Source organism: Eschrichtius robustus, chromosome 1, assembly GCF_028021215.1.
Source record: "Eschrichtius robustus isolate mEscRob2 chromosome 1, mEscRob2.pri, whole genome shotgun sequence".
NCBI lineage: Eukaryota > Metazoa > Chordata > Mammalia > Artiodactyla > Eschrichtiidae > Eschrichtius > Eschrichtius robustus.
Genome location: NC_090824.1, coordinates 128,676,988 through 128,692,617, shown reverse-complemented (window position 1 = coordinate 128,692,617; position 15,630 = coordinate 128,676,988). Strand labels below are relative to the sequence as shown.

The 15,630-nt window shown below is 38.7% G+C and overlaps 1 protein-coding gene across 5 annotated transcripts in view; it reads right to left on the bottom strand.

The window, feature by feature from the left end:
• Nucleotides 1–15,630, bottom strand: part of MAP2K5 (mitogen-activated protein kinase kinase 5) — a 263,644-nt gene that overhangs the window by 210,173 nt on the left and 37,841 nt on the right. For all 5 annotated transcript variants that reach the window (XM_068554385.1, XM_068554405.1, XM_068554395.1 and 2 more), the window contains exons 5-7: nt 13,926–13,966; nt 12,882–12,949; nt 4,126–4,174 (exon numbers count right to left, since the gene is read on the bottom strand). In XM_068554385.1, the coding sequence (XP_068410486.1) occupies nt 4,126–4,174; nt 12,882–12,949; nt 13,926–13,966 (158 nt within the window). The remainder of the gene's footprint in view (nt 1–4,125; nt 4,175–12,881; nt 12,950–13,925; nt 13,967–15,630) is intronic.

Here is a 15,630-nt window from a genome sequence, read left to right as displayed (position 1 = left end):
TTTATAAGCCTACAAAGTATAACATTTAAATATGACAGTTGGGATCAAGTATCATAAAAATCACACACTTTTACAACATTTTAAACATATAACCCAATTCGTTTGGGTCATATAACTAGTAAATAGCAACTAGCCAAGGTGAGAACTCAGTCTTTCAGGTTACTCTGCTCAGTGCTCTATCTTAGCAGCTGATCTCATGTGTAAGTACAGAGGGACATCCTCTCCATCAATGGTCCCTGGTCCATAGGAAGGAAAATAATCAAGTGAAGGGCACTCAAAAGTTAAAAGCGATTTCATCAACTACGATATTTGTTTTTAAGAAGAGAAATCACATAGCTCTTTAGATTAAAAAGAGGTAAAAGAAAGTTTTTATTCAATAAAGATACCAAATAATTTTTAAATACAGATCAGTTTCCTTGTTTTGACTAAAAAAAAAAAAAAAAAGCAAATAAAAGGCAGAATAATAGATGTGAGGGAGGAGGGAGAAAAAACCCTGAGAGTTACAATGACGTGTCAACTGCCGCAACAGCAAAATGACCTGGGAGAGATGATTGGCACTGGGCTCTGCTGCTGCTGCTGCTGCTGAAAGAGATGGGGGCTGTGAAAGAACGTGGACGTGACACCCCAGGGGGCGGAAAGGTTGTGTCTGTGCGGGGAGGGGAGGTGCCATGCAGTTTGGACTTACACAGTCTCATCTATGTTTAGGTCTTCGTATGGGATCTGAGACGAACCATAAGAATCTAAGAGCTTTATATACTGGTAATAGGACACTCTTTAAAGCTAACTTTACAGTCGAATACTATTTTTCTTCCTCCTCCTTTTTTTTTTTCTAAACACAGAAAGTTTTTTAAAGGCATCTGAAGTTCTCAAAATAACAGCCAAACATGAAGCAGGATTAGAATTATTTCTAGTTTTGTGACTTCACAGTACATTTATACTTGATTTACCAGAAACAGAAAAATACTGTCACCCTCTCCTACAAATTATAAAAAACAAACAGAGGAAAGACAACTTCAGAGATGCAAAGGTCAAAGTCATACATCCTTGGAGTGACTGTACTTTTTTAATCCTTTAAATTGACCCACTGGGCCATTTCTAATCAGTTTCAAATCAAGGGCCAATGTTAAACAGATGATACCGCACTACAACTGAAATGGGAAAAACACACCCAGAAACACATCAGTGGTACTGATTTATAGCTCTCAGTACAACTTGCCAAAAATACCTTATGATTTGTTTTTTTTTAAGCTGGAAAAAAGGAACCCTCCCTCACAAAGCGATTACAGAAGAACAATGTCTCCATTCCAAAGACTAAATGTTAAACTTTTTAAAGTGTTTAATATAATGTTAATGAAATTAATGGGGAAAATGAAATGGAATTCAATTATAGATCAGCAAAGAAAATATTCTTTGTTTATTGTCTGCCTGTGTTAAGAAGAATCAGTACCTATTGCTTATAAATCATTAAAATAAAAAAGCTCAATTAATCCTTATTTTATATGTAAAGGTCTGACAGAACTAGTCCTATCACCAGACCTTTGCTTCACAAATCGAAGCAATAATAGTTTCAGAAAGCAGTCACACTCTATGAGCAGACAATTGGAGAGATTTAGTAAATCCCACTTTATAGAGCAGAGACTAATCGGAAAACACAAGCCAGTCAAATGTTTCTTATGAACTGTTGACACTATATCAATGCTGAATCAATTGGTGGCATTTACTCTGAGTGACAGAAAAGAAATAAATATTTATATCACATAACCTATATCAATGAACCCAGGCAGAAAGCTATTTCTAACCTGTCAATATTTGATTATCTTGAAGAATCATGTCCCTTTCTTTTAATGATTAATATGAATTCCTTATTAAATCTAAGTGGAGGCTAGTGGAAAGGCAAATCATTATTAATGCTTGAGAGCATAAACCACTAAAATAAAAAACTATGCTCAAGTGTTAAAGTATCGTTAAATGTGACTTACATCTTCCATATCAAGTGGTGTCAGTGTTCAGCCCAGAAATTTATTGATGCCACAACTGTGCACATTACCTCACTGCAATGCAATCTCACTCACTCTTTAGTTACCTGATAGCACCAAGAACTGAGGAATTAAGAGGAGGAGGTATTTTGAAGACTTCCAAAGGTGGGAGTTCTTTGTTTTGTACTGTTCATTTTCGTGAATAAAAGTAAACATAACAATGGCTAATCCTTAAAAGAAAGGAAATGCCATACTGTTTAATGTGGGATTATCACATTTCCAAGGGAAAGCAATAAACAATCTTTAAGTGTCAAAAATCATTGCCATGACAATCTTCCACCAAAGAGAATCTCCTAACCAAGACCACTAAGATATTTATGGTACTAGGTTCAGAACACTAGGAATATTTCAGAATGTTTATTTTTTGCCCTGGAAATAAACTGTTTTTCATTTTTGAAAGAGGAATCTATGACAGGTTATTCTCCATTGCCTGGGTTGAACAAATGTAGTTAAAGCTTCTTAATTTATGTCAATTTTGAAATATATTTTCCAGCTGAAGAACACTAGTAACTCACACATAAATTACAGTTAGTAACTAGGATGCAAACATGTTGGAGATACATAAATATCGTAGGCTCAATATTTCAGCTCTTAGTCACATTAACGCCAAGTGCTGGAGACGTGTAAGAAATACACCTGCACAACCATGTATGCTTCCCTCCGGGGGGAAAAGAGGGAGAACAAGAGGACAATAATGGGTTTGGCAGTGACCATAAGGAGACAGAAAGGCAACCAGGTTTTGTTTCATGTTTCTGAAAACATGCAGGGCACTAGGGGAACATGTATGCGGACCTCAATCTAAACAAAACTTTGGCTGCTTGAAGTTAAAAGTACTATTAGATAAATATGAAATATGGGGACCATTAAGATTATACATACAACATACATACATATGTTGCACATACATACAACACCAGATTCTCCTTAGCCATATATTGGATAGTTAAGGACTAGAATTCACACACTCTAGATGATGATCAAATGTCAAAACCAGATCAACTTACTTTTTCTAACTGTATTCAAGGGATTACGGGCTAAACAAGTAAGGCTTCCAAAAGTACCACCATTCAATCCTTGTTTTAAGGCATGCACATCTATTAGGCCACAAAGTTACAGGTGATATTAAAGGACAAGCACGAGGACCCAGCTTTGTCTTCTTGACATGCTCCACTCCAAGTACTTGATTCATGAAATGCCAATGAGGATTGGAGAGGTCAGCATGTGAAGGCACTGAATAAGCATCTGAGATAATTAAGATTTCAGCCTTCGAAACATGGACGGGAAGTGAACAGCAGTTAAGAAAATCAATAAGAGTCTTTTATTTGCGGTGACACAGATGTCTCAGTCAATAGAGCCTAATAGGCAGGCTTGATCGCAATGGACAGGCGCCCTGCCTCCAAGGCTATCAAAGGGCTTCCTCTATAACAAACATTAAAACGCATTTATGTTGCTATTGAAGAATCGAGGACCCTGTAGGTAGCTTAATTTACCAGTGTATGTTTAAAAGCACTATATTATTTCAGATGTGTCCATTTAATCAAAATTAGTGAGAAATAACTGGGCTGCCAGCCTGTTTATCCGTCACTGGCTGGAGTAGGTCATTCTGCTTTAGATGACCAGTCAACTAGGCAAACTGAGGGTCCCTGAAGCCCAGGAATTTTAAATGCCAAAGGTCTGCTGTGACTCTGTTCCCCTAAAAAGCCAGTGTTAGTTTCAGGACAAAAGAAGGAACTAAGGTGAGAAAGTAACAGTTTCTCTTTTTCTCCTTAAAGATAAAGAAACAGTCACCTCAGGATGCAGGGCCATTTCAACAACCCATGGGTTGACACACTTGTTCCGAACTGATTAACTTTTTTTACACCGCGCTGGCAGCAGGGTGTGTGCATGGTACTTCAATCTGCTGGGAGTGAAACCCATTAGCACAGTTTGAAAAACGTGCTGCAAATTGTTCTGCCAATCAAATTAAGCATGTAATTCATTTATGACAAGAAGAAATTTATAGACCCTTTATCTGTTTATTAAGTTTATGGATACAAAAACTAGACAGCACTAAGTTATTACTATAGTCTTAATACGTAATGACACCTACCTGGCCATTGGCTAATATTTTTTTCAGTTCAGCAGAAGACTTCTTCAAGCTGAAAAGAAAAGACATAGTTTTTAATGGCAAGTTCATCAGCACCTTTGAACACCACTGAAAATTCCAGACTAAAACACATTTTTGTTTTAGGTGTAGACATAGACTACACTACTCTTTACATCCTTCTCCCTACATAAAATATTTTCTAAAGTAACTGGCCAAATGGCAAAGGTATCGATAAGAGACTGAAACCCCGTTAGTAATCTAAAGCAATAAAAAAGCCTCCTGTCATAATGAAGCTAGGCTATTGTATGGACTATTTCAGAGACCTCTTTTTGCTATTAGTTCTGCTGCCTCTGAGTAGCTTTACAGTGGTTATTTTATGTGGACTCTGTCATCTGCTAAATATCAAGTACTTAACAATGCACTCTTAGAATGTTCACAGCAAACAAAGACTATAGAACTTCAAAAGATAAAATAATTTAAGTCCTCATTTTTTACTATAGTTAAAATTTACAATTCAGCTTCCTGGGAAGCAAATGTGTAATAGAAATAAATCCTGGTACTCACTAGCTGTGTGCTCTGGAACAAGATACTTATCCTCTCTGAACCTCAATTTCCCCTTTCTATAAAATGGGGGAAATATCAACATTATAGTGTAACCAAGAAAATTAAATATTACAAAAAGCCCTAGCATCTGTTTCTTGCACATAGTAAGTATTAAATCAATTTTAGCTGCCTTCTCTTTCCTTTCCTTTCCTGTAGGTATGAAACCCAGCTTCCATAGGTATGTAAGAAATACGGAAATCTTCTTCTCTGGACATTTATGACTATGTAAACATTTATGTGGATGAGTTTAGGGAAAGTGGCCAAAGGATGCTGTGAAGTCCTTCTAGCTTTATGATGAGTTATACCTGTACACATCCTCCCAGTTAGCAGAGTGGTGCATAAAATAATACCTCCTCCCATCAATGTTCTAATTTGAAATTTAAAGCTTGTTAACTCTATCCTTAATCTATCTACTCTAATCCTCTACCCACCTGCCAAATTAACTCTCCTCCCTTTGGTAGTTATCTGTAGATACCTTTCTTCCCACCACACCCTCTCCCAAGACTGGAAGCTCCCTGAGAACAGATACCACATCTTACTCACCTCTCTATATATTCCATTTCCTTCCCACTCTTGAACCTAGCCCAATGACTTGGCACACACTAAGTGTCTGATAAATGATAGTCATTATTCTGGTTATTATATGGTAGTAACACACACACACACACACACACACACACACACTCATTTGGTACCTTTAATAAGTTATATTTGAGAAAACCACAGACTTCAAGTTTGACCACACTCACCATTCCAAGTTATAATTATTTTTCTTAATAAATACTTCTTAAACTTCTGCTATGGTCAAATGCAAACTACGGAGCCCTAGTCTCTACTTTCCCCAGATTTTATAAAACATGCCTTCAGCCAATGATTCTAAACTTCAATAACATCCTCCCAAGTCTAAGAATTCATGTACTCAAGTGGCAATTAAGAATACTGCAGAATGGGACTAAAGCTGAAATACATCCCCCCCAAAATAAACAACTGCCTAAGATCAGTCCAGTTGAAAACAAAATATTAGCCTCTACCATTTCCTGAGTGATGACCATGTGCCACGCACTGTGCTAAATGCTATTACTTAGTATCCTGATCTAATCCTCACAGTAACTACCCACTGTGGGTATACCCTGTGGGGGAAAGTTATTCCTGATACATAAAGAAAACTAAGGTACGGACCTTGTTCAAAGTCTGTCTGTCTTACACACATACTTTTTTTTTCTGGAAAACATTTGGATCCTGATATTGCCATAAATGGTCCCAATTTAATATTTGCAATTATTATAAAAACAGAAATGACCAAACAATGCTCAGGCAATGTTTCTCCACAGATATTCCATTATGTCATGCAACTTGAAATAATAACGTTTTGATTCACTGCATTTACAAAACACCTTTCATCCAAAAAACAAAACGTGATTCCTTAAAACAACTTCATCAATCTTCTTAACATCAGAGGTAGATAGATGGAAAATTTAATCATCCTAATTTTATAGAAGGAGAAAGCCAGAATGTTTAGGAAAGGCTGTGCCTTGGCAGTGGGACATGAATTCAGTAATTATGGTTTAGGAACACCATGTGGATTAGTAAACTCAGTTTAATAAACATATCCACCTAAGGCAAAGACCAATTTATGCTTTGAGAGTAACAGAGGAAAAAACTGATTTTATTCATTATGTCAATATCTGGCTATGAACTTTGGTAAAAAATTATATTTATATATCCTGGCAATTCCTTTGTGCCCCAGTTTACTCAATGTTTTATTTTTATTTATTTATTTATTGGCTGCATTGGGTTTTCGTTGTTGCACACGGGCTCTCTCTAGTTGTGGCAAGCAGGGGCTACTCTTTGTTGCGGTGCGTGGGCTTCTCATTGCAGTGGTTTCTCTTGTTGCGGAGCACGGGCTCTATGCACGCAGGCTCAGTACTTGTGGCTCGTGGGCTCTAGATCGCAGGCTCAGTAGCTGTGGTGCACGGGCATAGTTGCTCCACAGCATGTGGGATCTTCCTGGACCAGGGCTCGAACCCGCATCCCCTGCATTGGCAGGCGGATCCTTTTTTTTTTTTTTTAAACATCTTTATTGGAGTATAATTGCTTTACAATGGTGTGTTAGTTTCTGCTTTATAACAAAGTGAATCAGCTATACATATACATATATCCCCATATCTCCTCCCTCTTGTGTCTCCCTCCCACCCTCCTTATCCCACATCTCTAGGTGGTCACAAAGCCCCGAGCTGATCTCCCTGTGCTATGCAGCTGCTTCCCACTAGCTACCTATTTTACATTTGGTAGTGTATATATGTCCATGCCACTCTCTCACTTCGTCCCAGCTTACCCTTCCCCCTCCCTGTGTCCTCAAGTCCATTCTCTACGTCTGCATCTTTATCCTGTCCTACCCTTAGGTTTTTCAGAAAAAAAAAAATTTTTTTTTGATTCCATATATGTTAGCATACAGTATTTGTTTTTCTCTTTCTGACTTACTTCTCTCTGTATGACAGACTAAAGGTCCATCCACCTCACTACAAATAACTCAATTTTGTTTCTTTTTATGGATGAGTAATATTCCATTGTATATCTGTGCCACATCTTCTTTATCCATTCATCTGTCAATGGGCACTTAGGTTGCTTCCATGTCCTGGCTATTCTAAATAGTGCTGCAATGAACATTGTGGTACATGATTCTTTTTGAATTATGGTTTCCTCAGGGTATATGCCCAGTAGTGGGATTGCTGGGTTGTACGGTAGTTCTATTTTTAGTTTTTTAAGGAACCTCCATACTGTTCTCCATAGTGGCTGTATCAATTTACATTCCCACCAACAGTGCAAGAGGGTTCCCTTTTCTCCACACCCTCTCCAGCATTTACTGTTTGTAGATTTTTGGATGACGGCCATTCTGACTGGTGTGAGGTGATACCTCATTGTAGTTTTGATTTGCATTTCTCTAATGATTAGTGATGTTAAGCATCCTTTCATGTGTTTGTTGGCAATCTGTATATCTCCTTTGGAGAAATCTCTATTTAGGTCTTCTGACCATTTTTGGATTGGATTGTTTGTTTTTTGATACTGAGCTGCATGAGCTGCTTGTAAATTTTGCAGATTAATCCTTTGTCAGTTGCTTCATTTGCAAATATTTTCTCCCATTCTGAGGGTTGTCTTTTCATCTTGTTTATGGTTTCCTTTCCTGTGCAAAAGCTTTTAAGTTTCATTAGGTCCCATTTGTTTTTGTTTTTATTTCCATTTCTCTAGGAGGTGGGACAAAAAGGATCTTGCTGTGATTTATGTCATAGAGTGTTCTGCCTATGTTTTCCTCTAAGAGTTTTATACTGTCTGGCCTTACATTTAGGTCTTTAATCCATTCTGAGTTTATTTTTGTGTATGGTGTTAGGGAGTTTTAATTTCATTCTTTTACATGTAGCTGTCCAGTTTTCCCAGCACCACTTACTGAAGAGGCTGTCTTTTCTCCATTGTGTATTCTTGCCTCCTTTATCAAAAATGAGGTTACCATAAGTGCGTGGGTTTATCTCTGGGCTTTCTATCCTGTTCCATTGATCTATATTTCTGTTTTTGTGCCAGTACCATACTGTCTTGATTACTGTAGCTTTGCAGTATAGTCTGAAGTCTGGTAGCCTGATTCCTCCAGCTCCATTTTTCTTTCTCAAGATTGCTTTGGCTATTCGGGGTCTTTTGTGTTTCCATACAAACTGTGAAAAATTTTTTTCTAGTTCTGTGAAAAATGCCATTGGTAGTTTGATAGGGATTGCACTGAATCTGTAGATTGCTTTGGGTAGTAGAGTCATTTTCACAATGTTGATTCTTCTAATCCAAGAATGTGGTACATCTCTCCATCTGTTGCATCATCTTTAATTTCCTTCATCAGTGTCTTACAGTTTTCTGCATACAGGTCTTTTGTCTCCTTAGGTAGGTTTATTCCTAAGTATTTTATTCTTTTTGTTGCAATGGTAAATGGGAGTGTTTCCTTGATTTCTCTTTCAGATTTTTCATCACTAGTGTATAGGAATGCAAGAGATTTCTGTGCATTAATTTTGTATCCTGCTACTTTACCAAATTCATTGATTAGCTCTAGTAGTTTTCTGGTAGCATCTTTAGGATTTGGCAGGTGGATTTTTAACCAGTGCGCCACCAGGGAAGTCCCTCAATGTTTTATTTATCTGCATGGTCACAGTGACTTGAGCTATCCAAAAATCACTTTTAAAAACACTTTAAAATTTAAATGTGATACAATTGTAATCTGGGAATGACATTTTAAGGGGACGCTGAGATACCCAGAGTAAAAGGGTGAGGGGACCAGAAATAATGTTGTATCAGAAAAGCTGAATGAGTTGGGAGAATTTAATTCAGAGACAAGATTTAAAGGGAATGTAAATTCATTTGTCCACTCATTTATTGAAGCATTACTGACTATCACCTATGTGCCAAGCATCATGCTGGGAACTGGGGATTCAACAATGAATACATCTGAGTAGTATCCCATTGTATATATGTACCATATCTCCTTTATCCATTCAAAACCATAATGGAAAAAAATATGAAAAAGAATATATATATATGTATACATATATATATATAACTGAATCACTTTGCTGTACAACAGAAATTAACCCATTGTAAATCAACTATATTTCAATAAAATAAAACAAAAAAAAGCAATGAATATGCTACAGTCACTGTCCTCAAGGAGTACCGAAGCTAATGGGGGACAGGGGTGATTATAATACAATGTGCTAACCACTACAGTAAAAGCAAGCACAGGGAGATATTGGGAATTCAGAGAAGGAGTACCTGGCATAGACTGGGAGGTGGGCAATAATCAGGGACAATTTTCAGAAGAAGATAACATCTTTGTTCACCAAAGATGACGAAGGTTAGCCAGAATGAAGGCGAAGAAGGGAATGGATTAAAAGAAGAAAGCAGGAAAGAGGCAGCAGTGGATGTGAAGTCCCAGTAGTGAGAGGAAATGTGATCCATTAAGGGGACCATGTATTCATCAACAAAGCTGGACCATCAGTTGGAAGGGGGGAAGGCAGGCTAGGGGGCTAGAGTGAGCAGAGGACCCACACGTGGCAGGCCATGGCTCACCTGCTGTGGAGGGTACAGTTTGTCCTGAAGGTTGTGAGGAGCAGTAAAGGGGGGAATGATGGGTTCAGAACATGCACTAGCAAGATCACTCTGGCTGCAGCGTGGAGGAGGGACTGCAATGGGGCAACACGGGAGGCTATCGCAGTAATCTAGGGAGCCTGATCTACCTTTGCAACAACAGAGATGCTGGCAAGTAGACAGATTCCACAGTGATTCAGAAGGTAGAACCTATAAATGCAGGGACTGACTGGATGTGGGGCTGAGGGAGACCCAGGAAGCAGTGAATGATGCCTGATGGGTCCCCTGGAGTTAGCATCCAGGTGGACGTGGGAGAATTTACTGAGACAGGAAACCTAGGAGAAGAAGTATGTTTGGAGGGAAGATGACTAGTAGAGCTATCACCTAGAAGAGGGAACAGCCCTGTTCTGAGGGCTAAACTCAATCTTTACGAGTGGGTGCTAAAGGGACACAAATCTCAGCTCACGAAAAGAACGTTCTGAGACATAGCTACATGAACATGGAACAGGTGCCTCAGCCAATAAAGTGCATTCCTGCCACAGGGCTGTTCAGGAAGAGCACAGATGACCATCTGGCAAGGAGTGGGGAGTCGGGCACCTAAGGAGAGCAGGATTAGATGGGGGCCCCTCCTTCTCATGCTTCACACCACAGGCAAGAGTCTTCTATAAACACAGAGCTGGCCATGGCACTCTGCTGAAAGTCGTCTAACAGCTTGCCAATACACTGAGGGGAAAACTCAAACACCAGGCCCCAGGAACCAGCTCCTGTCACCTCCTTTTCTCCTATCACTCCTACTGTTCTCCCCGCCTTTCCATTCCCTCCCCCAGCCCAGCACCCCTCCCTGGGCTCCAGCCTAACTGGCCTCCTTCTGAACACATGGAGCTCCTTTTCCACCCAAGGGCCTTCACTTACACTCTCCCCACCCTCTGAAATGCCCTTCTCTGGCTCTTGATGTGGTTAGGTATTTCTCACCCTTCAGGCCGAAGTGGAATGCCACTCTCCCCTGGGCACCCCGTCCAAATCTAAACACAATCCTGCCCAGTATTCTCTCACTTCAAAATCTGCTTGTTTCCTTCATAACACTAATTATAAAGCATAATTATTTGTATACTGGGGGGAGGTGGTCTGTATGCCTATGAGACAGCAAGCTCCAGAGGATAAGGACCACATTGTATTCCTAGTGGGTAGGACAGCACTGAATAAATAGGAGGCACTTGATAAATACTTTTGATTAGTTATCAATATGGGGCACAGAACATGGCCAACCTAGGGTGGCATATTAAAATCACCTGTAGGACTTTTTCAAACTGCATTCCTCCCATAACAAAAATCACTTCTGGAGCAAACTACCATTACTATTTGGGAGGCTGTCATATCCCTAAAGGAAGATGCTGCAACAAAGGGCTGAGAACCACTAGATCAGATAGTCTCTTTCCAGCCCAAAGATTTTAAAATACTCTGTGAATATAAATGATAGTTTTTAAAAAGCCAAGCTAATCCACTTTGGTTTTGGTTAAAACCAAATCTGAGAGAGTTGAAAAGTTATCCTGCTGCTTCTCTGCCTTACTGTCTTTTTCAACTCCATCCTGCTTTTTATACCATGATGAACTTTGACCTAAAACACCAGGAAAAGTCCTTGTTTTCACTCAAGGCTAATAGTCAGTCTGTCTGAATAACATTTTTTCTAGAAGTAGTGGTAATAATTAAAGGCCCTGCCCTCTTCGAGCTGAATGTAACAAGTGACCCTCAGTCCCCATGCCTCTACTCGGTGGACATGGCTCTCATGCCCAACAAGCATGAAAAGAGAAGCCTCAGAGCATCGTCTGGCAGGGCCAAGCACTTGGATGAGGACTAAAAGACGTACCCCTCAGGACCACAAGACAGATGATCCACTGGTGAATAACCAGTGGATGTATTTTAACACAGAATAAATTGTTTAAGAAGGAAACACACTCTAAGAGTAGTGTGTTCATAGCAGGAAAGCTGTGGGTAAGATATACTGACACTACAATAAAGCAATCAAGGAAGTGACTTTTGGGGAGGGGACAGGAGAGCAGAGAGAGAGTCAGAAGGAGAGACTTTAAATTACCTGCAGTAAAGCCCAGTGGCAAAAGAACCAAGACGTTGGGTGGAGGGGGTAAGGAGGGGCATGGAAGGGAAAGTAGAAGCCTAAGCTACATCTCAGCAGATAAGGGCTGTGCAAACACTGACTACTGCCCTAAACCCAGAAAGACCTGGGCACACAATGGAAGGGTGATCCAGCTCAATGATGGCTTTTCAGTCACCAGAGTGAATACATACACACAGAGCAATCACCTTCAAGTGTCATCTTCAAGTACAGTAATAAGATGTTAACCAGCTGAATAACTGAATATATAACAAATATGATCTAGAATTCTTTCAGCTTAAGCAGGTCCTTCTACTTGAGAACCTTAATCTTCTAGAAGTAAGTTCTCAGGCCTGTCAGAAGAACACTTTGAAGAGGCTCAAGTCTTTAGCATCCATTCCAGTATGGGACAATGTTAGCATGAATTAATGAAAATTATCTTCCTTCTGTAATAGCTCAATCTCTTGTGCACCAAAGATACATAAATGGACAACTTGGCTGGTCAATTTAAATTTCACCACGTTACTCCTTCCTTGCCTCTTTCTGGGAAAAATGTCAGTGGAGCATGACACTGCCAAAAGATGGACAAGCAAGACAAAAATAATAAGCCTTATACAAACCAGATCATCAAAGCATGAAAACAGTCAAAGGCACTGAATCTTCTGTTTCTGCATAATCTGGAGACTGAAAGAAAACCATTCCACAGACCAAAATAAATAGTTCAACATGTCTAATTTTATCTTTCTCTATGAGGTCCTTTCTTTTCAGTCAATACATAGCTAGGGTTACCTAACTGGTCAGATTTCTTCTTAGCCACATACACACTTTTGAGGTCTTATAAAAAAAAAAGAGGTGTCATCCCACAAGCCTCTTCTCCACTCCCAACTAGGTAGATATTCATGCTTAGAGGCACATGTCACTCGCTTGCTCTCACCTATTGCTTGGAAGTGAATCTGAGACTGCTGGGCTGCTGTGTTGAGAGGATCCAGCCCGGGTATTCACCTACAAGTAAAGAAAGGATCTTGATCAGTCTGTGTTCTGAGGACACAGTTCTAATTAACCTGTAATTTGCCACAAATTTCTCATTTCACTATGAAGGTTAATTAGCTTTTTACTAGACAGACCCATGGTTGGAGTCTATTCAGTATATAGGTTATAAAAACTGTACAACCTGTATATTACATAATACTTTGTTCCTGTCATTATTCAAATACTTAAATAGTGCTGAAAAAGGGAGAGGTAAACTGGGGACATTTTCAATTCACTGTCTAGAATTGAATTCAACTCTAGTGAAAAAATTCAGTTCACTGTTTCTTTTTGTTTTATATAAAAAACAGTATGTTCAAAAAAGTATATTAAGAATACATCCAAGGGTTAGTAGTGAACCTCACGATATCATACCCCTCCAGCCTTAAAACCAGGTAGAACATTGCAGAATGTTTCTTATTCACTGAAAAATGAGGTCCAAGTAATTAATTATAAAACGCTTGAGTCTAATACAATAGCCAGTTTTTCTTTTAAATGTAAAGCCTTAAGCAGAAATCCAGAATTCAAAATATGCAGAACAATGAAAGGACATTAAATAGATATATGTTTCTAGCATAAACATGTCAAAAGAAGAGGGGGGTATTCTGTGTGCAATATGCTTATGTGCTTAATTAATCACTGAAATGAAGTCTATATTTTTCCTCAAGTAAATCTTTGTGGAGACCAGTACCCAGGGTCATCCTGAAGAAACAGACCAACAAAAGAATTCCAAATAATAATAATTTTTTAAAAATACGGCATCAAAACCCCAATATGTACACATATAGAACAAATACTAATGAATTCCCCTCCACATCCCATTTAAAAAAAAAAAAAAAAAGGAACGCTTGTCAGAGCTTGAGAAAGTGCAGTTTTATTTGACATTTCAATAAGTGGAACACAGCATTACAAATCCATCTAACTTTACTGAAACAATTATTGAAATTCGTACCTTCAGGCCATGTATGTTCCGTTCCCCAGGAGGCTTGCAGGCTGAAACAGTAATTGACTAAATTGTAGAACACATCAGGGCCATTTACAAATTTGCTCAAAATGAATCGTTTAAAAAGAAATGAGGGTGACACCAAAATTAGCAGAGAGAAATGATTGAAAAGTGGCTCCCAAGACCCAAAGTGGGAATTATGAACCAGGGTTTTTAACTTGCAGGAGTGAGCATTTATAAATGCAAAGAGCTTTCTGACACCACCTCATATAAATTCCAATTTCTGCTTAAAACATATAAAAATCAAGTTAACTGAGCTAAAATGATTAGATTCCTTTCATAATTCAAATTTCTGCAATCATCTTTCCTCACTCTATTACACTGTATATCTGTTATCACTTAAGACTACAATGAAAATAGCTAGGGTTTTTGGAGGGGAGTGGGAGGAGGGTCTTTTAATGCCAAAACAATTGCTAGAGATTCTAAGATGAAATATTTAAGTTTGAACATCAGTTTGCAAAGCAGTAAGCAGTCAAATTTGTTAGAATACAGATATATCATTAATTTCATGACATTTCTTGCAAATCTTGACATTTGCTAATATTTACGTCTAAACATAAAGCAGTACCAGGGAAAATAATATTAATTTCCTGACACCATCTTGAGTTACAGGTTAGTACTTTTCCAATTCAGCAAATGCTTCTTCATCAAATGTTAAAAAAAATAAAGTGCTTCCTACCCATGTTATAGGCTGCTTCCATCTGAAAACTACAGTGTCCTACATATTATATGTTAAGGGGCCGTCAATTTTGATTGATTGTTTGGGAAAGGATGAATTTGATTTTTTTTTTTTTTTTTTTTTGCTCCTTTCTCAGACGTACATGTATTTTCCTCTGTTTCTGACAAGAAATAGAGCTGTTTAATAAGAAGAAGATGTGGCTAATAATTACAAAGCACATCAGTTGCTTTAGTTTTGTGTATTTCAAATATATTCAAAGTTATTATGTTATTTTCCTTAAAAAAAAAACTAAACCTCAATAAAGGATTTTTATTTGTTTTTCTAAAATACGTTAAAATTAAGACTCCAAATCCTCTTTCCTAAAGATGGAAATTAACTTTTTGAACAAAACAACAGTCACATACATCTGATGCTTGGTCCTTTAGGGACCATTAGTACTTCCTAAGACAACACTTCAGAGCATTTCCTCTGAAGTAGCCTGTGCATTATAAACTTCATTTAGTAAGAAAGTGGCTAACTAAGGAATTAGAGACAGGCATCAACTCTTATCTCCTACCTTAACATCTGCCTCGTTCCTCAATTGGCTTCTTAAATCTTTATGATTGGAAATCTAAACAGTACTCAAGGGACTTCCCTGGTGGCACAGTGGTTAAGAATCCACCTGCCAATGCGGGGGACACGGGTTTGAGCCCTAATCCTGGAAGATCCCACATGCCGCAGAGCAGCTAAGCCCGGGTGCCACAACTACTGAGCCTGCGCTCTAGAGCCCGCAAGCCACAACTACTGAGCCCGCGTGCCACAACTACTGAAGCCCACGCACCTAGAGCCTGTGCTCCGCAACAAGAGAAGCCACCGCAATGAGAAGCTCGCGCACAGCAACGAAGAGTAGCCCCCACTCACTGCAACTAGAGAAAGCCCGCGCGCAGCAACGAAGACCCAATGCAGCCAAAAATTAATTAATTAATTAAAAAATAA